The 20,973-nt window shown below is 43.9% G+C and overlaps 1 protein-coding gene across 2 annotated transcripts in view; it reads right to left on the bottom strand.

Annotated features, from left to right (window-relative positions):
• The window catches only part of LOC147901526 (alpha-1,4 glucan phosphorylase L isozyme, chloroplastic/amyloplastic-like), a 138,999-nt gene that overhangs the window by 86,804 nt on the left and 31,222 nt on the right, over positions 1-20,973 (bottom strand). For both annotated transcript variants that reach the window (XM_087374334.1, XM_087374333.1), the window contains exons 5-6: positions 20,620-20,895; positions 20,213-20,484 (exon numbers count right to left, since the gene is read on the bottom strand). In XM_087374334.1, the coding sequence (XP_087230460.1) occupies positions 20,213-20,484; positions 20,620-20,895 (548 nt within the window). The remainder of the gene's footprint in view (positions 1-20,212; positions 20,485-20,619; positions 20,896-20,973) is intronic.

Raw genomic sequence — 20,973 nt, 5'->3', positions numbered from 1 at the left:
CATGCTCCTTCAGAGACTGTCCCTCATTTGCTTTGGCACTGCCCGTCTACTCGGAACCTCCTTGGGAAAATTTCAGATCATCTTCGTCTCCATTTCCCGAGTCACATATTTGGGAAACATTTTTGGTTATTTGGCAGATTTAGGAGGTCTTTATCTCAATACTCACTCTTTCTCTCATGGGTGAGATATTGGGCTCTTTCGACAATCTGGGAAGGGCATAATTTGGCACACTTGGGCCGCCAGTTTCACTAGTCATATGAATCTTTTAGAGCCTCATTGCGGCAATCTTTATATGATGCCTGCCATGAGGGTGATATACATGCTTCTTGCATTGAACTTTTCTTTTTATGCTTCTGATCTTTGGGATACTCTCCATCTTGGAGACTTTCCCTCTTGTAAAGTTATGACAATATAAAGACAATGCACTGGATTTTACCCAAAAAAAAAAGTATGTGTGTGTGTGTGTGTGTGTGTGTGTGTGTGGCTCTTGGTGTGTGAGAGAGGTGGTGAGGGGAGCGAGACGAGCCTCGACAAGGTCCCGTACAGACTCCTCGCCTGTCCGTACAACTGTACGGCTATCGTACGCTCACCGTACTGCCGTACGGTCTCGCCCGGCACTTCCCTGCATAGCCTTGACCCTTTCAGCCACTGTTTTCATCGCTTTGCCGTACCTTCTCTGAAACTCTTTTCGGATATCCGTACTTTTTCGCCCTTTTCTGTACAGCCTACTTTTCCCGTGCCCTGTTAGCATCCCCGTTCAATCTTCTTCCTCCGAGGTGCTTCTGCGCGCCCTATCAGCACTCCCGTACCGCTCAGCTCTTTCCGTACAGCCCCCTCCGTACATCCATACATTATGTACGGTTCTGTACAGTCCGTACAATCTGCACTGATTGCCCCATACTATTTCCGTACTTTCTGCCTGTACAAAACCTTCTGAACAGTTCTGCTTTTTCCTGCTATTTCATCAATCTTGCCCTGTTTACCTCCATGGAAGACCAGCTCAAAAGTTATTCCCGAAAGGACTCGTCCCGAGATTCCAAAAGACAGCAAGTTGACTTCTCTACTGCAGCCTCTGTAGATGCTCACTATGTTTTTGACATGCTCAAAGATGAAATTCACCATAGTCGGAAGGAGTGGGTCAAACCTCCCCCGGCCTTAAAGTATAAGCTGAAGCTGCCCTCATTGGTCGCTCCTCTCCGAAAGTTCTCTCAGCAAGCAGTTATCATTTTCTTTCCAGGAAAATTACCTTCAGCAAATGATGTGGCTCAGTGGGTTCAGGCTTTGTTGGGAGGTTGCTTTGTTGAAGGAGTATATTTTGCTTCTCGAGGTTTTTATGAAGTGCACTTTATGGATGCCTCATATCGTTAGCAGATATTGGAGATGTCACCTCTATTCTATGGCAGACAAATGGTGCATGTCATGCCATGGTCGCCAAATAAGGATTATCACGGTCTCATTCGACATCACTGCCCTGTATGGGTTGAGGTAGTGGATTTTCCGGATTATATGAGGGCTGAGTTACCAAGTTTGGCAGCTACTTTGGGGCAAGTTGTATGCCCACCCCGTCCTTCGGGTAATTGCAATCGGTTTTGTATTCTTTGGGATACAGATCACCCAACCCCTCCTTCCATTGCGGTAGAGGTGGAGGATGTTTCCCTCGGTGAAAAATATTTTGAATTGAAATGGGGTGTATTTGCAGGTGCTTGTTTCACATGTCATAAGTTTGGCCACTTAGCCTCACAGTGTCCTGCAGTCCTGCATCAGCTCCCACCTACAGCTATTGCTCCATAAAATACTTCCCCCCCAACTTATGGCCTGGGGCCCAAGGCTACGCCTACCAAGCTGGGTGATGTGGCATCTAAATCTGTCTCTCCCAAAGAAAATGTGGTTCAGGTTTCAGCCAAGCAAAAGGATAAGGGAAAGGGCAAAATTTCAGAATCTCATGCCTCTCCCCAGAGTGCCTGGCAGCAACCCAAAAAGGTATTTCACTCAAACCACGACCGTTACAATCTCGCCATTGGGATGCTTCAACTTCCACCCCTGGTCAGACCTCTACCCTTGCTGACAGCCTCACTTCTCAACTGTGGGTTGATGTGTTAAAAAGGGGGATCCCTGTATGTGACCATGATGAGGATCATAGAGCTAATGATCCAGGAGGCCAGGTGGATGTTGATGTCATGGCTGAGGCCTGACAGCTTATACCTTTACTATGCTTTTTGGTTTGACTGTACATATCTTCTATGTCTACTTCAATTACTTGCATTACATACAATGTTCAGGGTCTTTGCAATGTCAATAAGTGGAGACTTTTCTGGCATTATGTACATAGAATGCACCCCAATGTAATCTCTTTACAGGAACACAACCAACACTTCTTGGCTGGCCAGCAAGGCCACTATGCTGGTTATGATATCTTTTATGCTGGTACAATGCACTTTTTGGGGGTCTGCATGCTGGTAAAACATGATATGCAGCCCACGGTTGCTTACAATAACCCCCAGGGTCGATGGATGGTGATCAGATGCATCTGTCAGGCTGATCTCTATGAAATAGCATCTGTTTATGCCTCTCAAACTTCTGCGACTAGAGCTCGAATGTGGGCCTCCCTCAAACAATATCCATGGCTGTCCAATGCCTTTTTGTGTGGAGACTTTAACAACTCGCCTGCCATTCAAGACAATACCACTCATCGTTCTCATATGACCCCCACTGAGCTTCGACATTGGGAAGATATGCTTTCATTCTTGCATGCAGAAGATCTATGGCTCTCAACAAGGGACAGAGATATGGGTTATACATATCATCACAATGCCTTTACTCATTCCTGGGCTCGACTTGATAGATGGTATTTGCTGCATGCTCAGCAGTAAGCTAATTTTGCATGTGCACTATGAGTTGATCATTCCCTCTAGCTATCTGATCACCTTCCAGTATGCTTGACATTATCTATAGCACGTTTGACAGATGATATGTCTTTTTTTGGTCGTCGCCTACTCCATGTTAATAGTGCTTATCTGCTTCATCAAAAATTTCAGAACATGGTGAGAGTGGCTATCCGCCCCCTCCTCTTACATGCTCAGGAGGACATGGATTTTGCTTGGATCAGTCTTGCTCATCGCTTGCAAGCTGTTATTCAAGATTATGGAAGGAGTTACATGGGAAACCTCAGGCTTAAGCTGAAATGGGCTCAATTTCACAAGCAACAAATGGATGTACTCAGTTCTCATAGGCAGCTTACCTCTTTTGAACAGGATTCTTGTGCTTATGCGGTTCATATCATCCATCAGAATGATCTTCGCAAATTAAAGAAGTGGCAAATCCGAGCTCGCATGAAACCCCTTTTGGATAAGGGCTGCTCCTCCAAAGCCTTTTTAAAAAGTCTCCATGCGGATAGGCGAAAGGAGGATATTTGCAGGACCAAGAAAGATGATGGCACCTGGACCACCTCCAAATCAGAATTGGAATCGCAATGTTCTAGTCATTTCTAGCATCTCTTTTCTCCTCAGCCTGATCATTTGATGCAAGTGAATGCAGCCAGGTCTCAATTTCTTACGCATGTTCAGCCTATATTGTCTCGGGAACAGGCTCATGCATTGGAGCAGCCTTTTATGCTTAATGAACTGGATGATGCTTTGAGTCATCTACGTAAAAGCAGCTGTCCTGGTTAGGATGGATTGACTATTGAATTTTTCCATGCATTTTGGGGTGATCTCAAAAACACTCTTCTTCTAATGATCAATCATGCTTGGGCAGAACAATCTCTTCCTCCATCTTGGAAACATGGCCTTGTCAAATTGATCCCCAAAAAAAGGTTGTGTGAGACGATGGCTGATTGGCGGCCCATATCTCTTATGCCAGTTATTTACAAACTCATTGCCAAAATGATTCTCCTCAGGGTTCGCTTCATTATGCAAGCAGAACTTCATCCCAGGCAGCATGGGTTTGTTCCCAGAAGGCAGATCACTGACAATATCTCCAATGCTTTGCTTGCAATTGAGTATGCCAAATATTCCAAACAAGATGTTCTTATTCTGCAAGTGGACATTGCGAAAGCATTTGATACTGTCCATTGGGATTTTATCTCTCAGACTATGCATAAATTGGGATTTGGCCCTCGGCTGGTCCATATTATTTACTGGCTCTATTCTCATGCCACAGCGCAGTGTTTGCTTGGTGGTGGGTTATCAAGAACCTAGACTATGACCCGCTCAGTGAGACAGGGTTGCCCTCTTAGTTCCTTACTGTATGCCATTGCTACCCATCCGTTACTGTTGCATATGGACCATCTTGCAGATACAGGGCAGCTTCATGGCTTGTAAATTCCAGGGGCACAATCATTTCTTGCACAGGCATATGCTGATGATTCATACTTTATGCCCAGGAATTCTCAAAGTGACCTCTCTCATTTGATGCATACTTTGGCATAGCTGCTGGACTGCATATCAACTTTCAGAAATCAAAACTTCTAGCATTGAAAGAAGCTGATTGGCATGCACTTCTCTAGCCAGGCCACATTATCTCCTCCCATACTATTGTGAGGCATCTAGGATTCCCCATTGGCTGGAATATTACCCCACAACAACAGCTCAAATGGGTGCTTCAAAAGATCAACAAGAAGCTGGAATACTGGCATTTGTCCACTTGGCCTCTACATGTTCGACTTCGGATAGTACAGTCCATCATTATGGCATATGTGCAATTTTATTTGCCTCTTCTTCCCTGGTCTTTTAAGCATTTGGCTTCCTATATGTCCCAGGCTATGGAGATATTTTGGAAAAGCAAATCTCATAAAAAGGCTTTGCGACTACTACCCATGCAGTCTATTTGTTCACCCAAGACTCATGGGGGCTGAATATTCTCAATCTTCAGGTTCATATGTTGGCAAAAAAGAGCACTATGATTGCTGATTTTTTTCAGCAAAAACAGCCATGGGCTATTATGTTAGCAGCTATGTGTGGAAACATGACGTCCCATGCATATGGGCATTGGATTGCAGATCACTGGGAAGAAATCATGACCACATTTCATGGGAAAATTCCTGGTTGTCCTGTTTCTACTGCTTTTATTCATGATTGGAAGAGAATTCTCTCTTATGCTAAATGGACAGGTGCTTCTTCTCATCATGGTAATTCTTTTCGCTTGGAAAGCATCCATTGGAGCAAGGTGTTTGAATCGCCTCTCGCTTTACAAGCACCTATTAAAGCATATAATCTTATGAAATTAGGCATAAGATTTGTTGGAGATGTTGTGGATCAACAAGGTTATATGCTTTCATTTCCAGAAGCTTGCAAGACATTCTCCTTGGGTCTGCATCATAGGTCCATTTGGAGAATACTTTCAACTATGTTGCAGCCATTTGTTCCTGTTCCTCCACTGTTTGTACAGGACAGATGACTGGACTAGAATTTGACTTCCTTATCTCCTGCTACCCATTCGCTTTCAATGCATAATCTGGCCTCCTCGATGGTCTACAGATTTCTTCTTCCACTGCCATGGATTAATAAGCATGCCAACACTCTTCGGAATTTGGATAGGCCTTTATCTTGGTGGCAATCACGACTCAAGAAAATTTGGAAAGCCAAATTGCCATTGAAACAGAGGCTTTTCTTTAGGAGATGTATAGTGGGAGCTTTTTTATTTGGGGTGAAATTGGCAGCACATCACATTGCTTCCCCTTCCTGCCCCCGTTGCTCTCGTCACCGCAAGACATTTCCTCATCTATTATGGTCTTGCCCGCACTCTCGGATATTGATCACTCATGTCTCTCATTTGCTGCGGCTTCGGTTTCCCTCTATCAGACTCGGGAAACTCTTCTAGATGTTTGGATGCTTCTCATCTCAGATGTCTCCACTCCTCCTCTTCTTTCACTGGACTCGTTTTTGGGTACTATGGACCATTTGGACACAGAGATTGCATTCTAGGATGGGTCAACAATTTCCTCAAGCATATGTTTTCTTCAGAATGTCCTTCAAGCAATCTTTATATGATAGTTATGTTGCAAGGGACTTGGATGCTACTAGCCTTGAAGTGTTTTCTGACTGTTTTTGAGTTCTTCCATTAGGCTCTCTTTTGGAGTCTAATGTCATGTACATTGATTTCATGTTAATAATATAGTAATGTGCTTTCACTAAAAAAAAAAAGTGTGTGTGTGTGAGTCTCTCAGTGCCCCGTCAACATCCCAATACAGTTTCAGTTCCTTCCATACAGTTTCTTCCGTATACCCGTACAATCCCGTTTTTGCCCGTACAATCCCGTACCTTTTCCGTACAATCTTTAGTCGTGCTCTTGCATTTTTCCGTACAGTCCTTGTCTCGCTTGTTTAGATCCTATACCTTTTCATACAATCCCTCTTGCCTTGTCGTATTCCAATTATGGCTTCAGGTCCGGATGTTTGTACATATGCTCGAAAAGAAAGACCTGCAGAAGCTAAGCGCCGCCCTTCACAGCCTGCAACACAAGATGATGAACTTACTATGGAAGCTCAATACGTGTTTGATACACTTAAGGATGACTTTCAGAGTCACGACAGGAATGGGGCAAACCAGTTCCAGAGGTCACATACAAATTGAAATTGCCATCCCTCGTGAATCCTGTCAGGAAGTTATCTCAAACTGCAATATTAATTTTCTTTCCAGGAAAAATCCCAGCAGCCAGTGATGTTGCACAGTGGATCAAGTCCAGCCTTGGAGGATGCTTTGTAGAGGGAGTATATTTTGCATCTAGAGGCTTTTATGAGGTGCATTTATCAGATGCTTTGTGCAAGCACAGGCTACTTGAGCTTTCTCCCCTCTTTTATGGGAAGCAGATGGTACATGCTATGCCCTGGTCCCCAAACAAGGATTATCAAAGTCTTATAAGACATCACTGTCCTGTATGGGTTGAGGTTGTTAACTTCCCGGACTATATGCATGAAGAATTGCCAGGCCTGGCTGCTTCTTTGGGACAGGTCATTTGTCCTCCACGCCCTATGGGAAACCGTAACAGGTTTTGCATTCTCTCGGACACTGATACACCTACCCCTCCTTCTATTGCAGTGGAAGTTGAGGGAGTGCACTTGGGAAAAAAGTATTTTGAATTGAAATGGGGTGTGTTTGCAGGAGCTTGTTTTGCTTGCCATAAGTTTGGACATCTAGCCTCTGAATGCCCAATGGTTCTGCATCAGCCCCCTCCCAATGCCTTGCCGCCCTAAATACGGGAAAAGAATGAGAATTTGCAGGCTAAGACAGCAAATAGAAATGGAGCAAAGAATGCCAAACCAATTAATCAAGTGCAATCACTTGCTGGAAAAGGAAAAGATAAAGAAAAAGAAAAGATGAAGGAATCTGTGGGAACTGATCGGGATGGTTTTCAACAACCTAAGAAGGTGGTTGTATTGAAGCAACGCCCCTTTCAATCTCGTCAATGGGATGCTTCTTCTCCCTCACCAGGACAGGCTTCTACTTCAGCTCCTGTCCTTCAAAATTGGGTGGAGGTTTTGAAGAAGGGCATCCCCATATGTGATTCTGAAGAAGGGGAGAATGCTATTTCTTTTATGGATCATGAGGGAACGCAGCCCATGCAAGCAAAGGCTTTGCCTCTCTGACATCTTGTTCTATACTTATACTTTACTGTATATACCTCTTTCATGCATCAAACACTTAAGTGCTTTACATACAATGTACAGAGCCTCTACAATGTTTCAAAGTGGAGGCTTTTATGCAATTATGTACATAAAATGCAGCCAGATATTGTTTGTTTGCAAGAGCATAATCAACACTCTAAGGCTGGTCATCATGATTATTTTGATGGTTATGACATATACTATGATGGTACCACTGCCTACTCGGGTGTATGCATAATGGTTAGACATGAGCTGGAGCCTCAGTTAGCCTTCAATGACAGCAGTGGCAGATGGATGGTCATACAATGTAATGTCAATGGTGATATTCTTGAGTTTGCATCAGTCTATGCCTCCCAGACCTCTGCCATCAGGGCTTCTTTATGGGATTCTTTAAGCAAATATCCATGGAAATCTAATGCATTCATCTGTGGAGATTTTAATAATTCCCCTCTGCCAAGAGATAACACTACTTCCAGATCTCATATGCTATCATCGGAAAGGCAGAAATGGAATAGCATGCTTCTTTTTGTGCAAGCTGAAGATTTATGGCTGCTTCTCCAAGGGTCAGTGCCTGGATATACTTTTCATCATTATGCACTTACTACATACTGGGCAAGGCTTGACAGATGGTACTTGTTTTACCCACAACAATATGCAGATTTTAGCCCTCATCTCCTCATAGATTTCTCATTGGGCTTGTCAGATCATGCCCCATTATGGATGAATCTGCACCTTGGTATGCCACTGGATGATTTGCCACCTTTTTCCAGTCAATTATTACATGTTAATCAGGCTTATTTCCAACATCACTATTTCCAGCAAATGATCTGACTTGCAATTCATCCCTTGCCTTTGCATGCCCAGGAGGACATGGATTATGCTTGGGACAGCTTTGTCTCTCATATACGGAATGTCATTAGGGAGTATGGAAACTGGCATATGACTAAATGGAGGAATGAGGTTAAATGGGCAAAAAGGACAGCACAACAATTGACGGAATTTTCACATTTAAGGCCTCTCTCTGAATCAGAAAATGATTCCCTTTCCCATGCTCGGATAAAATTGACTGCTAATGATCAGAGGAAATTGCACAAATGGCAGATTAGAGCAAGATCGAAGCCCCTCACGGATAAGGGCTGCTCATCAAAAGCCTTTTTCCAAGGCCTGCATGCTACTCGACAGAAAACTCATGTCTAAGGGTAAGGAAGCTAGATGGCTCTTGGATGCACTCTTTCTCTGATCTCCAAGATGAATGCCAAAATTATTTTCAGAAATTGTTATCTGCTCCTGGTTCCCCGTCAAATCAAATGACTGATGCGAGGACTGAATTCCTCCAATATGTTTATGAAATAGTGGAAATGGATGATGCTCTTACCTTGGAGAGACCTTTTACTGATACAGAACTTGATAATGCATTGTTCCACCTCAACAAATACAAGTCCCCTGGCTGGGATGGCCTTATGGTGGAATTTTATATTTCTTTTTGGGATGATTTGAAAGATGTCCTCTTGCAAATGATCAATGTTGCTTGGCAAGCAAATCAGTTACCGCACTCTTGGAAGCATGGCATAGTCAAACTTGTGCCCAAAAAACACCTATGTGACCATATGTCAGATTGGAGGCCTATTACTTTGATGCCTATAGTTTACAAACTCATTGCCAAAATGATTGTGTATAGGCTTCACGGGATACTGAATGCGGGCCTTCATCCTCATCAGTATGGGTTTGTGCCGCGAAGACAAATCCATGACAATATCTCCAATGCATTGACTGCAATTGAATATGTTAAGTACTCGCATCAAGATGTGCTCATATTGCAGGTAGATATTGCTAAGGCATTTGACACTGTTCAATGGGATTTTATCTTTCAAATCATGACAAAGTTGGGCTTTGGTCCAAAGATAGCAAATGCAGTTTACTGGCTTTATTCTGGCTCTACTTCTCAGTGCATTCTTGGGGGTCATCTATCCCGGTCGTGGACATTGGGTAGATCAGTTAGACAGGGCTGCCCTCTTAGTGCTCTCTTCTATGCCATTGCGACCCATCCCCTCTTAATGTATCTTGATCATCTTACAACCATAGGACAAATGACTGGTCTTAAAATCCCTGGGGCTGCATCTTTTTTGGCACAAGCATATGCTGATGATTCCTTCTTTATGCCACAGAACTCTCCCCGGGAAGTTCACATGCTTATGACCACTCTATCATTGTATGGATTGGCAGCGGGATTGCATGTTAAGTTTGACAAATCTAAATTGCTTCCCCCGAAACAATGTGACTGGCATTCTATTCTCTGGCCAGGTCAGGTGGTGCATTCCAAAGATGTAGTCAGGCATTTGGGATATCCTATAGGATGGCATATCACCAGGAAGCAGCAGTTAAAATGGATCTTCCAAAGACTTCAACATAAACAGGAATACTAAAAAATTTCTACTTGGCCACTTCATGTCAGGCTCAGAATAGTACAGTCCATTGTAATGTCCTATGTCCAGTTCTTTTTGCCGTTGCTGCATTGGTCCTCCAGAGATATTTCAGCCTTTATGTCTCAAGCTATGGAGATGTTATGGAGGACAAAAACTGCTGTGAAAGCATTGAGACTGATGAAGTTGGAAATGGTGTGCTCTCCTAGGATGCATGGTGGACTTAATATCCTCAATATAAGATATCATGTACTTGCAAGGAAGGCGACTATGCTCCATACTTTTTTCCGCCAACAACAGCCATGGACTTGTATGATAGCATCCATGTGTGTCAACATGAGGACTTCTGCATATGGACATTGGACTACTGATCATTGGGAGGTTGTTATTGGGAGATTTGTAGGGAAGATACCTGGCTGTCCTTTCTCTACTGCTCTGATACTTGATTGGAAACAAGTACTTTCTAAGATCAAATGGGCTCCTGATAATTGCTCGGCGACAAACTCAATGAGGAAAGAAAGTATTCATTGGAGTGCCATCTTTGACATTCCACTTGCTTTACAGGAACCTGTTTGGGCATACAATCTCATGAAATTGGGAATCAGATATATACATGATGTGGTAGATAATCAGGGCTATGTTTTATCTTTTCCTCAGGCTACTGCTTCCTACGCATTGGGAATGCACCATAAGTCGATATGGAAGAAAATTGCTGATTTGTTACATCCTTTTCTACCTGTTTCCCTTGTGGCTGACACAGACAGGCTATTGGATTGGCAACTGCAACCCTCTGCTACATGCTCTCATCCTGTTTCCCTGCCTGCCTTGACCTCCATCAAAGCATACAGGCTTCTTCAGCTTGCTCCATGGATTCAACAAGATGCTAATACTCTGTGGCATATTAGGAAGCCCATCTCATGGTGGCAGAAGAATCTCAGGATATTATAGAAGTGTAAAATGCCTTTGAAACAAAGACTTTTTCTTTGGAGATGGATGACAGGCACATTGTCAGTGGGAGTCACACTTGCCAAACATCGCATTGCACCTTCCACATGTTTAAGATGCCAGGCTCCTTCAGAGACTGTCCCTCATTTGCTTTGGCACTACCCGTGTTCTGGGAACCTCCTCGGGAGAATTTCAGATCATCTTCGGCTCCATTTCCCGAGTCACAATTTTGGGAAACATTTTTGGCTATTTGGCAGATTTATGAGGTCTTTGTCTCAATACTCATTGTTTCTCTCTTGGGTGAGATATTGGGCTCTTTGGACAATCTAAGAGTGAGCATAATTTGGCATACTTGGGTCGGCAGATTCACAAGTCATATGAATCTTTCCGAGCCTCATTGCGGCAATCCTTATATGATGCCTACCATGAGGGTGATATAGATGCTTCTTGCATAGAGCTTTTCTTTTTATGTTTCTGATCTTTGGGATACTCTCCATTTCTAGAGACTTCCCATCTTGTAAATTTATGAGCATATAAATACAGCACTGGATATTACGAAAAAAAAAGTGTGTGTAGTAGTTGATCTTCGGATCCGTTTCCTGAGTCACAGATTTGCGAAACATTTCTGGCTCTTTGGCAGATTTATGAAGTCTTTGTCTAAATACTCACTATTTCTCTCTTGGGTGCGATATCGGGCTCTTTGGACAATCTGGAGCAGCATAATTTGGCATACTTGGGTCGGCAAATCCACAAGTCATATGAATCTTTCCGAGCCTCATTGCGGCAATCCTTATATGATGCCTGCCATGAGGGTGACATGGATGCTTCTTGCATAGAGCTTTTCTTTTTATGTTTCTGATCTTTGGGATACTCTCCATTTCGGAGACCTCCCATCATGTAAATTTATGAGCATATAAATATGCTGCACTGGATATTACCCAAAAAAAAAAAGTGTGTGCGTAGTAGTTGATGTGGTAAATGATCAGGGCTATGTCTTATCTTTTCCTCAGGCCACTGCTTCCTATGCATTGGGAATGCATCATAGGTCTATATGGAAGAAAATTGCTGATTTATTACATCCTTTTCTACCTGTTCCTCCTGTGGCTGACACAGACAGGCTTATGGATTGGCAATTGCAACCCTCTGCTACCTGCACTCATCCTGTTCCTCTTCCTGCCTTAACCTCGATCAAAGCCTACAGACTTCTTCAGCCTGCTCAATGGATTCAGCAATATGCTAATTCTCTGTGGCATATAAGGAAGCCCCTCTCATGGTGGCAGAAGAATCTCGGGATGTTATGGAAGTGTAAAATGCCATTGAAACAAAGACTTTTTCTTTGGAGATGTATGACAAGCACATTGTCAGTGGGGATCACACTTGCTAAATGTCGCATTGCACCATCCACATGTTTAAGATGTCAGGCTCCTTCAAAGACTGTTCTTCATTTGCTTTGGCACTGCCCGTGTTCTAGGGTCCTCCTTAGGAGAATTTCAGATTACCTTTGGCTCCGTTTCCTGAGTCACAGATTTGGGAAACATTTCTGGCTCTTTGGCAGATTTATGAGGTCTTTGTCTCAATACTCACTATTTCTCTCTTGGGTGAGATATTGGGCTCTTTGGACAATCTGGAGTGAGCATAATTTGGCATACTTGGGTCGGCAGATTCACAAGTCATATGAATCTTTCCGAGCCTCATTGTGGCAATCCTTATATGATGCCTGCCATGAGGGTGATATGAATGCTTCTTGCATAGAGCTTTTCTTTGATGTTTCTGATCTTTGGGATACTCTCCATTTCGGAGACCTCCCATCATGTAAATTTATGAGCATATAAATATACTGCACAGGATATTACCAAAAAAAAAAGTGTGTGTGTGTAGTGTGTGTGAGTGCATTCCAAAGATGTAGTCAGGCATTTGGGATATCCCATAGGGTGGCATATCACCAGGAAGCAGCAACTAAAATGGATCTTCCAAAGACTTCAACATAAACTAGAATACTGGAAGATTTCTACTTGGCCTCTTCATGTCAGGCTCAGAATAGTACAGTCCATTGTAATGTCCTATGTCCAGTGTTATTTGCCTTTGCTGCATTGGTCCTCTAGGGATATTTCAGCCTTTATGTCTCAAGCTATGGAGATGTTATGGAGGACAAAAACTGCTGTGAAAGCATTGAGACTGATGAAGATGGAAATGGTGTGCTCTCCTAGGATGCATGGTGGACTTAATGTCCTCTGGCAGATTTATGAGGTCTTTGTCTCAATACTCACTATTTCTCTCTTGGGTGAGATATTGGGCTCTTTGGACAATCTGGAGTGAGCATAATTTGGCATACTTGGGTCGGCAGATTCACAAGTCATATGAATCTTTCCGAGCCTCATTGCGGCAATCCTTATATGATGCCTGCCATGAGGGTGATATGGATGCTTCTTGCATGGAGCTTTTCTTTTTATGTTTCTGATCTTTGGGATACTCTCCATTTTGGAGACCTCCCATCATGTAAATTTATGAGCATAAAAATATACTGCACAAGATATTATCAAAAAAAAAGTCTGTCTTCTTCTTGTTGAAGAAGCTCAGGATTGCACCCTTGTTGAGCACCATCAGTTTCCTTCTACTTAGGATATGGATGTACCCCTTGCAGAGGGCCATTTACAGGATGACATGCATGCTCTCTCTCAGGATACTGCCCCTGCTCTTATTCAGATTGATCGTCCGAATGAAGCTCAAATGCTGAAACCTACTTCATCAGATGTAGCTTTTTTGTCGAAAGATATGGATGTTGATCTAGCTTCACTGCCTTTGAGGCCTGTGCAAGAGTTTTCTTCTGTCAGGGATGCAGAAGTACCTTTTTTACTGGAATCTTTCCATCCCATGTTACAACAGGTTTTTGACCCTTTGATTCAAAAATTTCGGGTACCAACCTATATCAAGAAGAATCACAAGGGCAAAAAACAGCTTGTTTTTATTGATGGTGTGGTTTCATCATTGCATCAGTTTTTACAGAGCAACAATTTGAAGCTGGAGGATGCTGTGTTTAATTCTCCTCTAGCCTGATATGTAACTTTTTACTTGGCTACCTCATGACTTTTGCTCTGAGGTTTTACTTGTAAAAACTTTTTCCTTGTACTTATTGGTGGGTTTTCACCTCTTTTGAGGTTTCCCACACAGAAATATAAAGGTTTCACTAAAAAAAAAAAGGGTGTGTGTGTGTGTGTGAGCGATGGAGACCTGCTCTTCTGCCCTGCCAGCCTCGTCTTCCTCCCTGTTTCCGTCCGTCCAGTCACCCTCGCCGTCCCTGCTGCCTACCTTGTCTTCCGTACAGCTGCCGTCAGCTGTACGGCCTTCCGTACAATTTTCATGCAGCCTGCTGCCCCTCGTACCCCTCCCCCTATAGCTCCCGTGCTCGCTGCACCTCCCCGTACGGCCTTTCGTGCCTGCTGTACGGCCATCCGTACATGCTGTACGGTCAACTGCACAGCCTCCTTCCTCCTCTTTTCTTTTCTCTGCCTCAGTGCCTCCTTCTGCCTTTGCTCCTCCTACTCGTGTTTTTCTTCGGCGGAAGCATGGTGGTTTGTCTGCCTCACCTTTGATCAAATTGGCAAAGCTGGATGTTTCCGATGGCCCTTCTTCTTCCCTCCATCTGGATCTTCTTCGCCAATTGTGCTCTGCCTCTGTCATAGAAGTTCCTTCATCGAGTTTCCCGCTTAATTGTTCCTTGGATTCTACCCTTTTGGTCTCTAGTCTTCGGCAAGCTCAGTAATTTGGAGTCTGCCTCTATTTCATGCGCAGGGTTTTATCTTCAGCTCAACTTCGTCATTGGGCTGATGTTGCAGTGGGTCTGGATTGTATTTCTTCCTTTGTCTTTCTGGGCAAAGGATTTTACTATGCCCACTGCTCTTCGACTGAGGTGGTAGAGCACCTTGTCAGTCATGCTGGTGTTCCTGGGGCTGGTTTCTTCGCTTATGTCATGCCCTGGGATCCACTTTTCGATCCTTCTGCAACCAATCTGACTCACTGTCCGGTTTGGACTACTCTCAAAGCGCTGCTTGTGCCTCTTCTTCAGCATCTTCCAACTCTTGCAGCTTTTTTGAAAAGGCCTCTTCATGTTCCGAGATAGGATTTCTTGCAAGCCTCCCGTGATGTTCGTCTTTGCATTTTGTGGGATATGACGCAGCCCGTGCCATCTACTTTGGATCTTGATTTGGGATTTGCCCATCCAATGCGCATCAAGCTCCATTTTGCATCTTTTCCCACTGCATGTCTCCATCGCTCCCTTTCAGACACACACACACAGACAGAGTTTTTTTTTTAAAGTATTTTTAGTGAAATCTTTATATTTCTATGTGGGAAACCTCAAAAGAGGTAAAAACCCACCAATAAGTACAAGGAAAAAGTTTTTACAAGTAAAACCTCAGAGCAAAAGTCATGAGGTAGTCAAGTAAAAAGTGACATATCAAGCTGGAGGAGCATCAAACACAGCAGCCTCCAGCTTTAAATTGTTGCTTTATAAAAACTGATGCAGTGATGAATCCACACCATCAATAAAAACAAGCTGTTTTTTGCCCTTGTGATTCTTCTTGATATAGGCTGGTACCCGAAATTTTTGAATCAGAGATTCAAAAACCTGTTGTAACATGGGATGAAAAGATTCCAGTAAAAAAGGTACTTCTGCATCCCGGACAGAAGAAAACTCTGGCACAAGCAGCAAAGGCAGAGAAGCTAAATCAACATCCGTATCTTTCGATGAAAAAGCTGCATCTGATAAAGTAGGGTTTAGCATTTGAGCTTCATTCTGAGGTGGAACATTCTCAATATTCAAATGCATCTACTTGCTCACAGAGGGAAAATGATGTTGCAGTTTATGCAAGGAGATCAGCCTTGGGCTTTCATGATCCGCTCTCTTTTATTACATATTGATACTTCTGCTTTTGGGCATTGGTAGCCTACCCAGTGGGATTTCCTATTCGGCTCTATCCAAGGCAAGATCAGAGGCTGCCCTTTTGTCTCTCGTCTGCTTCTTGATTGGAAACATATTTTATCCCACTTGGAATGGAATGGCCGGGATTCTTTGTCGGGAAATTCTTTGAGGGCTGAGAATATTTATTGGTCTAAAGTATTCCACCCTTCTTTGGCCATACAAGAACCCAGATGTTCTTATTTTCTCTCTTTCAAAGGCATTTCTTCTGTGGCGGATGTACTTCAGGATTATGGCACTCTTTTATCCTTTTCTATGGCTGCTAGCAAATACGGTTTGGGAGCTCATTATCGTCCTTTATGGCATCGGATTTCAACAATGCTTCAACTGTTCTTGCCGGTACCTCATTTGGAACTTCAGAATAGGCTTGAGGATTGGATTTTACATTCTTCTTCCTCTTCAGCCCGTCCTTTGAAGCTCTCACATATCACAATGTCATCTCTGTATAAAGTGTTATTATTTTCGCCTTGGATTTCTGACAGAGCAAATACGGTTTGGCGTATGGATCGCCCACTAAAGTGGTGGAGAAAGCGACTGCGTCTCCTTTGGCATTATAAAGTCCCTCTTCGGCAACAGCTTTTCCTTTGGCGCGTCCTACTTGGCATTTTTCCATTTGGCCAATTACTCACACATAGACATATTTTTTAAATAAAGAGTGATATATTCTATTCTAAACAAATCATACAACAGGTGGGAGAGAAAGTACTCTATCCCTAGCCTCAACAATGTGGCAAAAAAGCCATGGTGGTGGACTCAAATGCCACGACATCCCAAAAGGGGTCAAATGAAAAAACAAGGAGCAGTCCCATGTCCTCATAAAGGATATAAGTCTCCCACGAGCTGCCAACGAGGTGCCTGTACACCGCTCCCCCTGACTCCTGAGAGTGAAGATAATCTCCACCCAAATGGAAGCGAGAGTGTCAGCCTCCGAGCATAAATGGCCCCCAAGGACAAAAGAACATCGCGAACACCATATCCACCATAGGGTAATGCTGGAAATGATCTCCCAGGCTGACCCTGCAGCTGAAGTAGGTAGGGAATCCTGAGCTGGTACAGATACCAAAAGCAAATCCTGTGGCTCCATGATGCTGGCCTCTGTGGGACCCCGTTTTGGCGACGCTGCATGAAGAAACCGTGGTCTCATGGCTCTGACTCAAAGAGAGTAAAGGCTCCAGATCCTCTCCCCCAAAGGACAGCGCCCCATGTCAAGAGAAAAGACTCGGATGTAACATATGAGAACAAGCTGAAGATACCTATCCAGACCACTCTAGAGCTGAGGCAGCTCCATAAACAATGCTTACTAGATTCCTCTACAAGCTGACAACGCATACACAAGGAGGGTCTACCCATCTGCTGAAGCCAAGTACCCACGGGTATGCCTCTATGTATAGTGAGCCAAAGAAAGTAGCAGACTTTCCTGGCTCTACTGATGCCCCAAAAGTGAGTCCAATAGCTCAGCAAGAGCTCTGCAGTAAGTCCCTGTGCGCGCCAATGCTGGGAGGCAGATGGTAGGTGATGAGAGTCTCTCTGCTGAAACCTGTAACCTGCCCTCATCGAGTACTGGAAAAAGGAAAGAGGACGATCACCTGCCATCGGAGCAGGCCATGCCCACTCACCTGGGTCCCAGTCAAGCTCCGCAAGAGGTCGACCCTGAAAAATCCAAAGTCTCCATCTAATATCCTCTGCAATGGTCGACCTGGAAGGATCTGTGGCCCATTCCTTACCCAGGCAACCAATGACCCTGACTCTCTGCCAAAGGAGCTCCTGCCGATCCAGGCGCTGAGTGGGATACAATCTGTGAGAGAAGTCCGCCTCAAAATAGATAAACGGTGCCGGTCCTAAACGAACTCCGATGCATAGCCCAGCCTCACTAAACAACCTGACCAAGTAGAGATAGGGTGAACATAGGCAGGATCTGTGAGTATAACCCTCCATTGCTGAGGAATAGCTCTCATGATCAGTAATCTGGTAGCAGCAATCTGTCTAAGTGGCCCGTGTCTATCTCTGATCACCTCCTCTGAAATCTCCACACCTCCCCTGAACCAATCTCCAACTGTCACAACCCCCTGAGCATGCCAACTGGCCAAGGGAGTCCTAAGTTCTATACCAAGGGAAGATCCCTGATACCGAACCAGGGGGTTATGGTAAAGTGGTTGTCGGGCAATTTCCTCTCTGGAGGAGGGAGCTGCTCTGATGAGGTGCTGTCGAAAAAGATCCCAGATCTGAATAAGCCTTTTTACCAGTGGTGAGGAAGGTTGAGAATGCGGGTCTGCCAGGAAGATCCAACTGACTCTACCTGCCCACTAGCCTGCTGCTCTGGGGGTACACTGATGAATCCCATGCACTAGGAACTGCTTCCACGGCTGATCTCCTGGAGTCAAACCTCTAATAAGAAGTTTGACTAAAAGGGCTCTGCTCTGCATCTCTGGATCAAGAACCCCAAGTCCTCCCTACAAGAAGGGTAAAGTGATAGTATCCCATGAAACTCTGGCCCTAGTGTCCTCAGAACCATCACCACCACTCCACAGAAAATTCAGAAGCAATCTCCTCACCTGGCGAATCGAGTCAGCATGAAAGCACCAACATGACGCAACGTACCACATAGTCGCAAGTAGAACCTAGTTGAGTACCTGCGCTCTTCCGGCCAAAGAAAGTCTAGCCGTACTCCAGTAGGCTAGCTTCCTCCCAATACTCTCAAGAACTGGGACAAACTGTTGCATCGGGGACACCTCAATGCCAACTTGGAAGCCTAGATATCTCGTGGAGGTGCCTCTGGGTATCCACACAAAGCCTCTGTCTCCTCCCCATGCTGGGGTATCCTGCTGAGCTCCAGTCCAGATGCCTTTTGATTTGTTCCAATTGACAAGTCCCCCTGAGGCTAGGCAGAACTTGTCAATTGTGTCCGCAGCAGTAGCAAGACTATATGCATCTCCTCTGACTGTCAGTGCCGTGTCATCAGCAAACTCAGTGTCCAGAAGCTCCTGCTCCAACCAGATAGGCAGATAAAGGCCCAAAGTGCCATGACTGGTAGCCTGCATAAAGCATCCCATAGCCTCCGCTACGAAAAGGAAAAGGTAAGGTGCAAGCGGACATCCCTGTCGTACTGATCTGGATAGCTGAAAAGCCGGTCCTCTGCCTCCACAAACCACCATCCTACTAGAAGAGTGAGAGTAAAGTGAGGAGACCCAAGAAATCCATCTATCACTGAAGCCTGCCTCCTCATAGTGCCCTCCAAGAAACCCCAGTCCACCCTGTCATAAGCCTTCTTAAAATCGAGAAGAAGAACTGCAATCTCCTGCTGACTCTCCTGCGCCCAGTGAGTGGCCTCCCAAAAGGTGAAGATGTTATCCAAGATACTCCGATCTTGGACAAAACCTGTCTGAGTAGCTCTGATGATATCTGGCAGCAAAGGCTTTAAGCGACGAGCCAAGGTCTTCACTAGGTTGCCACATCAATAAAATTGACATGCACATGGATTGTCATGTGAATAAACTAACATGTGGCATAGGTTGCCCCATAAGCCTTAAATGATATTGTGGTACATACTTGCATACTGCACCATGCCATCATTCTGTAAATGGGGTATTGTATGGAAAGTTCCTCATGTATGTAACATTGTGTCAAAAAACCCAAAAAATGAAAACATATCCTACCTCACAAAATGTGTTGCAATGTCAAACACATCATATTTGAAATTTGAGTGTTGCCTCCACGATTTAAAGTTGCATAAAAGTGAGTCATGTGTAAGTATATGTGAGGGCAGAACAACTGTGAAAGCTATCATGGATAAATCACTCAAAGGTAAAATACAAAATGCTTTCAAATATTGACAAACTAGAATAAATACTTGCTAGAATCCTTGTAATTCCATAATATTGACCCAAACAATATATTTAGCCAAGATATGGATCTCTGCATCTTCCTGCAGGCGTTGTTCCAAAATGGTACAACAAAAACAAACATTGTTGGGATAAGTCAAGCAGGCAAGCAAATGATGAAATGTCCAAAATTTACAGAAGAAACTCATCCATGCTATCGAAGAACCAAACTATGCAGATGAACAACCCTTCTTATTCCACTAACTACACTTAATTTCAATGTGCAACGCATAATTTGGAGCCTTTTATATGGCCCACTAGCAGCTGAAGATCCTTACAATCAAATAATATGGTAAAATCAGATACAAGGGCATTCCCAATAGAGATTAGAGTTATTTAAACCAACGAACCAGACTGAACCATGTGGCAGCATAATTGAGTTCCCAGTACTCACTTTTGGGTGATTTTCCATGCTTCTTCCCAAGGCAATCCTTCAACGTCTACAAGAATCCTCATAAGCTCTGGCACTGAAAGGGTAGGGTGAGTGTCATTCATCTGCACAGCAACTTTGTTGGGAAAGTCCAGCCAGTTCACCTTGCCAATGGACCTTTTTTTGAAATGAGCAATAATATCTTGAAGTGAGGCTGAGCACAAAGTGTATTGTTGCTTCAGACGCAGTATCTTGCCCTCGACTGTGTCATCGCCTGGGTAAAGAATGTAGCAAATCTAAGCCACCAACACGCCCAACAAAAGACAAAAAGAAAGTTATAAAGCAACTCAACTAACAAGACTCTGAAGATCAGTAAAATTGAATTGCACCATAACATATCTGAGCTAGAATCAGTATCTCACAAAAGATACCTTTGCTGCATTTGTATGAGCTCTGCTTGCTTCTTCATGATTGCCAGAATTGAAAGCTTGAAGATCAAAGCTTTCAGGCGGCACACTTGTGGACCATAACCGCAAGTTGATTGTGTTCATTGTTTGGTATCCAGGAATCGGAACATCATATGCAACAGCATTAATAACTTCAGTCTGTACCCATTGCTTCTTACCATCAGAACCCTGAACGACTTCACCAAAGAATTTGATAGGGTACGATACATCATGTCTAGGAATTTCCCAAGGATTCCCAAGCTGCAAAAATAGATGTCAAATAAAATATGATTGATAAGAACATTGAAAGCAAAGGCACCAAACTAGATGTATTGATAA

The sequence above is a fragment of the Dipteris shenzhenensis genome, chromosome 5 (genome assembly GCF_047967505.1).
Source record: "Dipteris shenzhenensis isolate YYH24624 ecotype China chromosome 5, Dip_SZ_1.0, whole genome shotgun sequence".
Lineage (NCBI taxonomy): Eukaryota > Viridiplantae > Streptophyta > Polypodiopsida > Gleicheniales > Dipteridaceae > Dipteris > Dipteris shenzhenensis.
The sequence above is the reverse complement of the archived record's forward strand: the minus strand, read 5'-3'. Positions and strand labels throughout refer to the sequence as shown.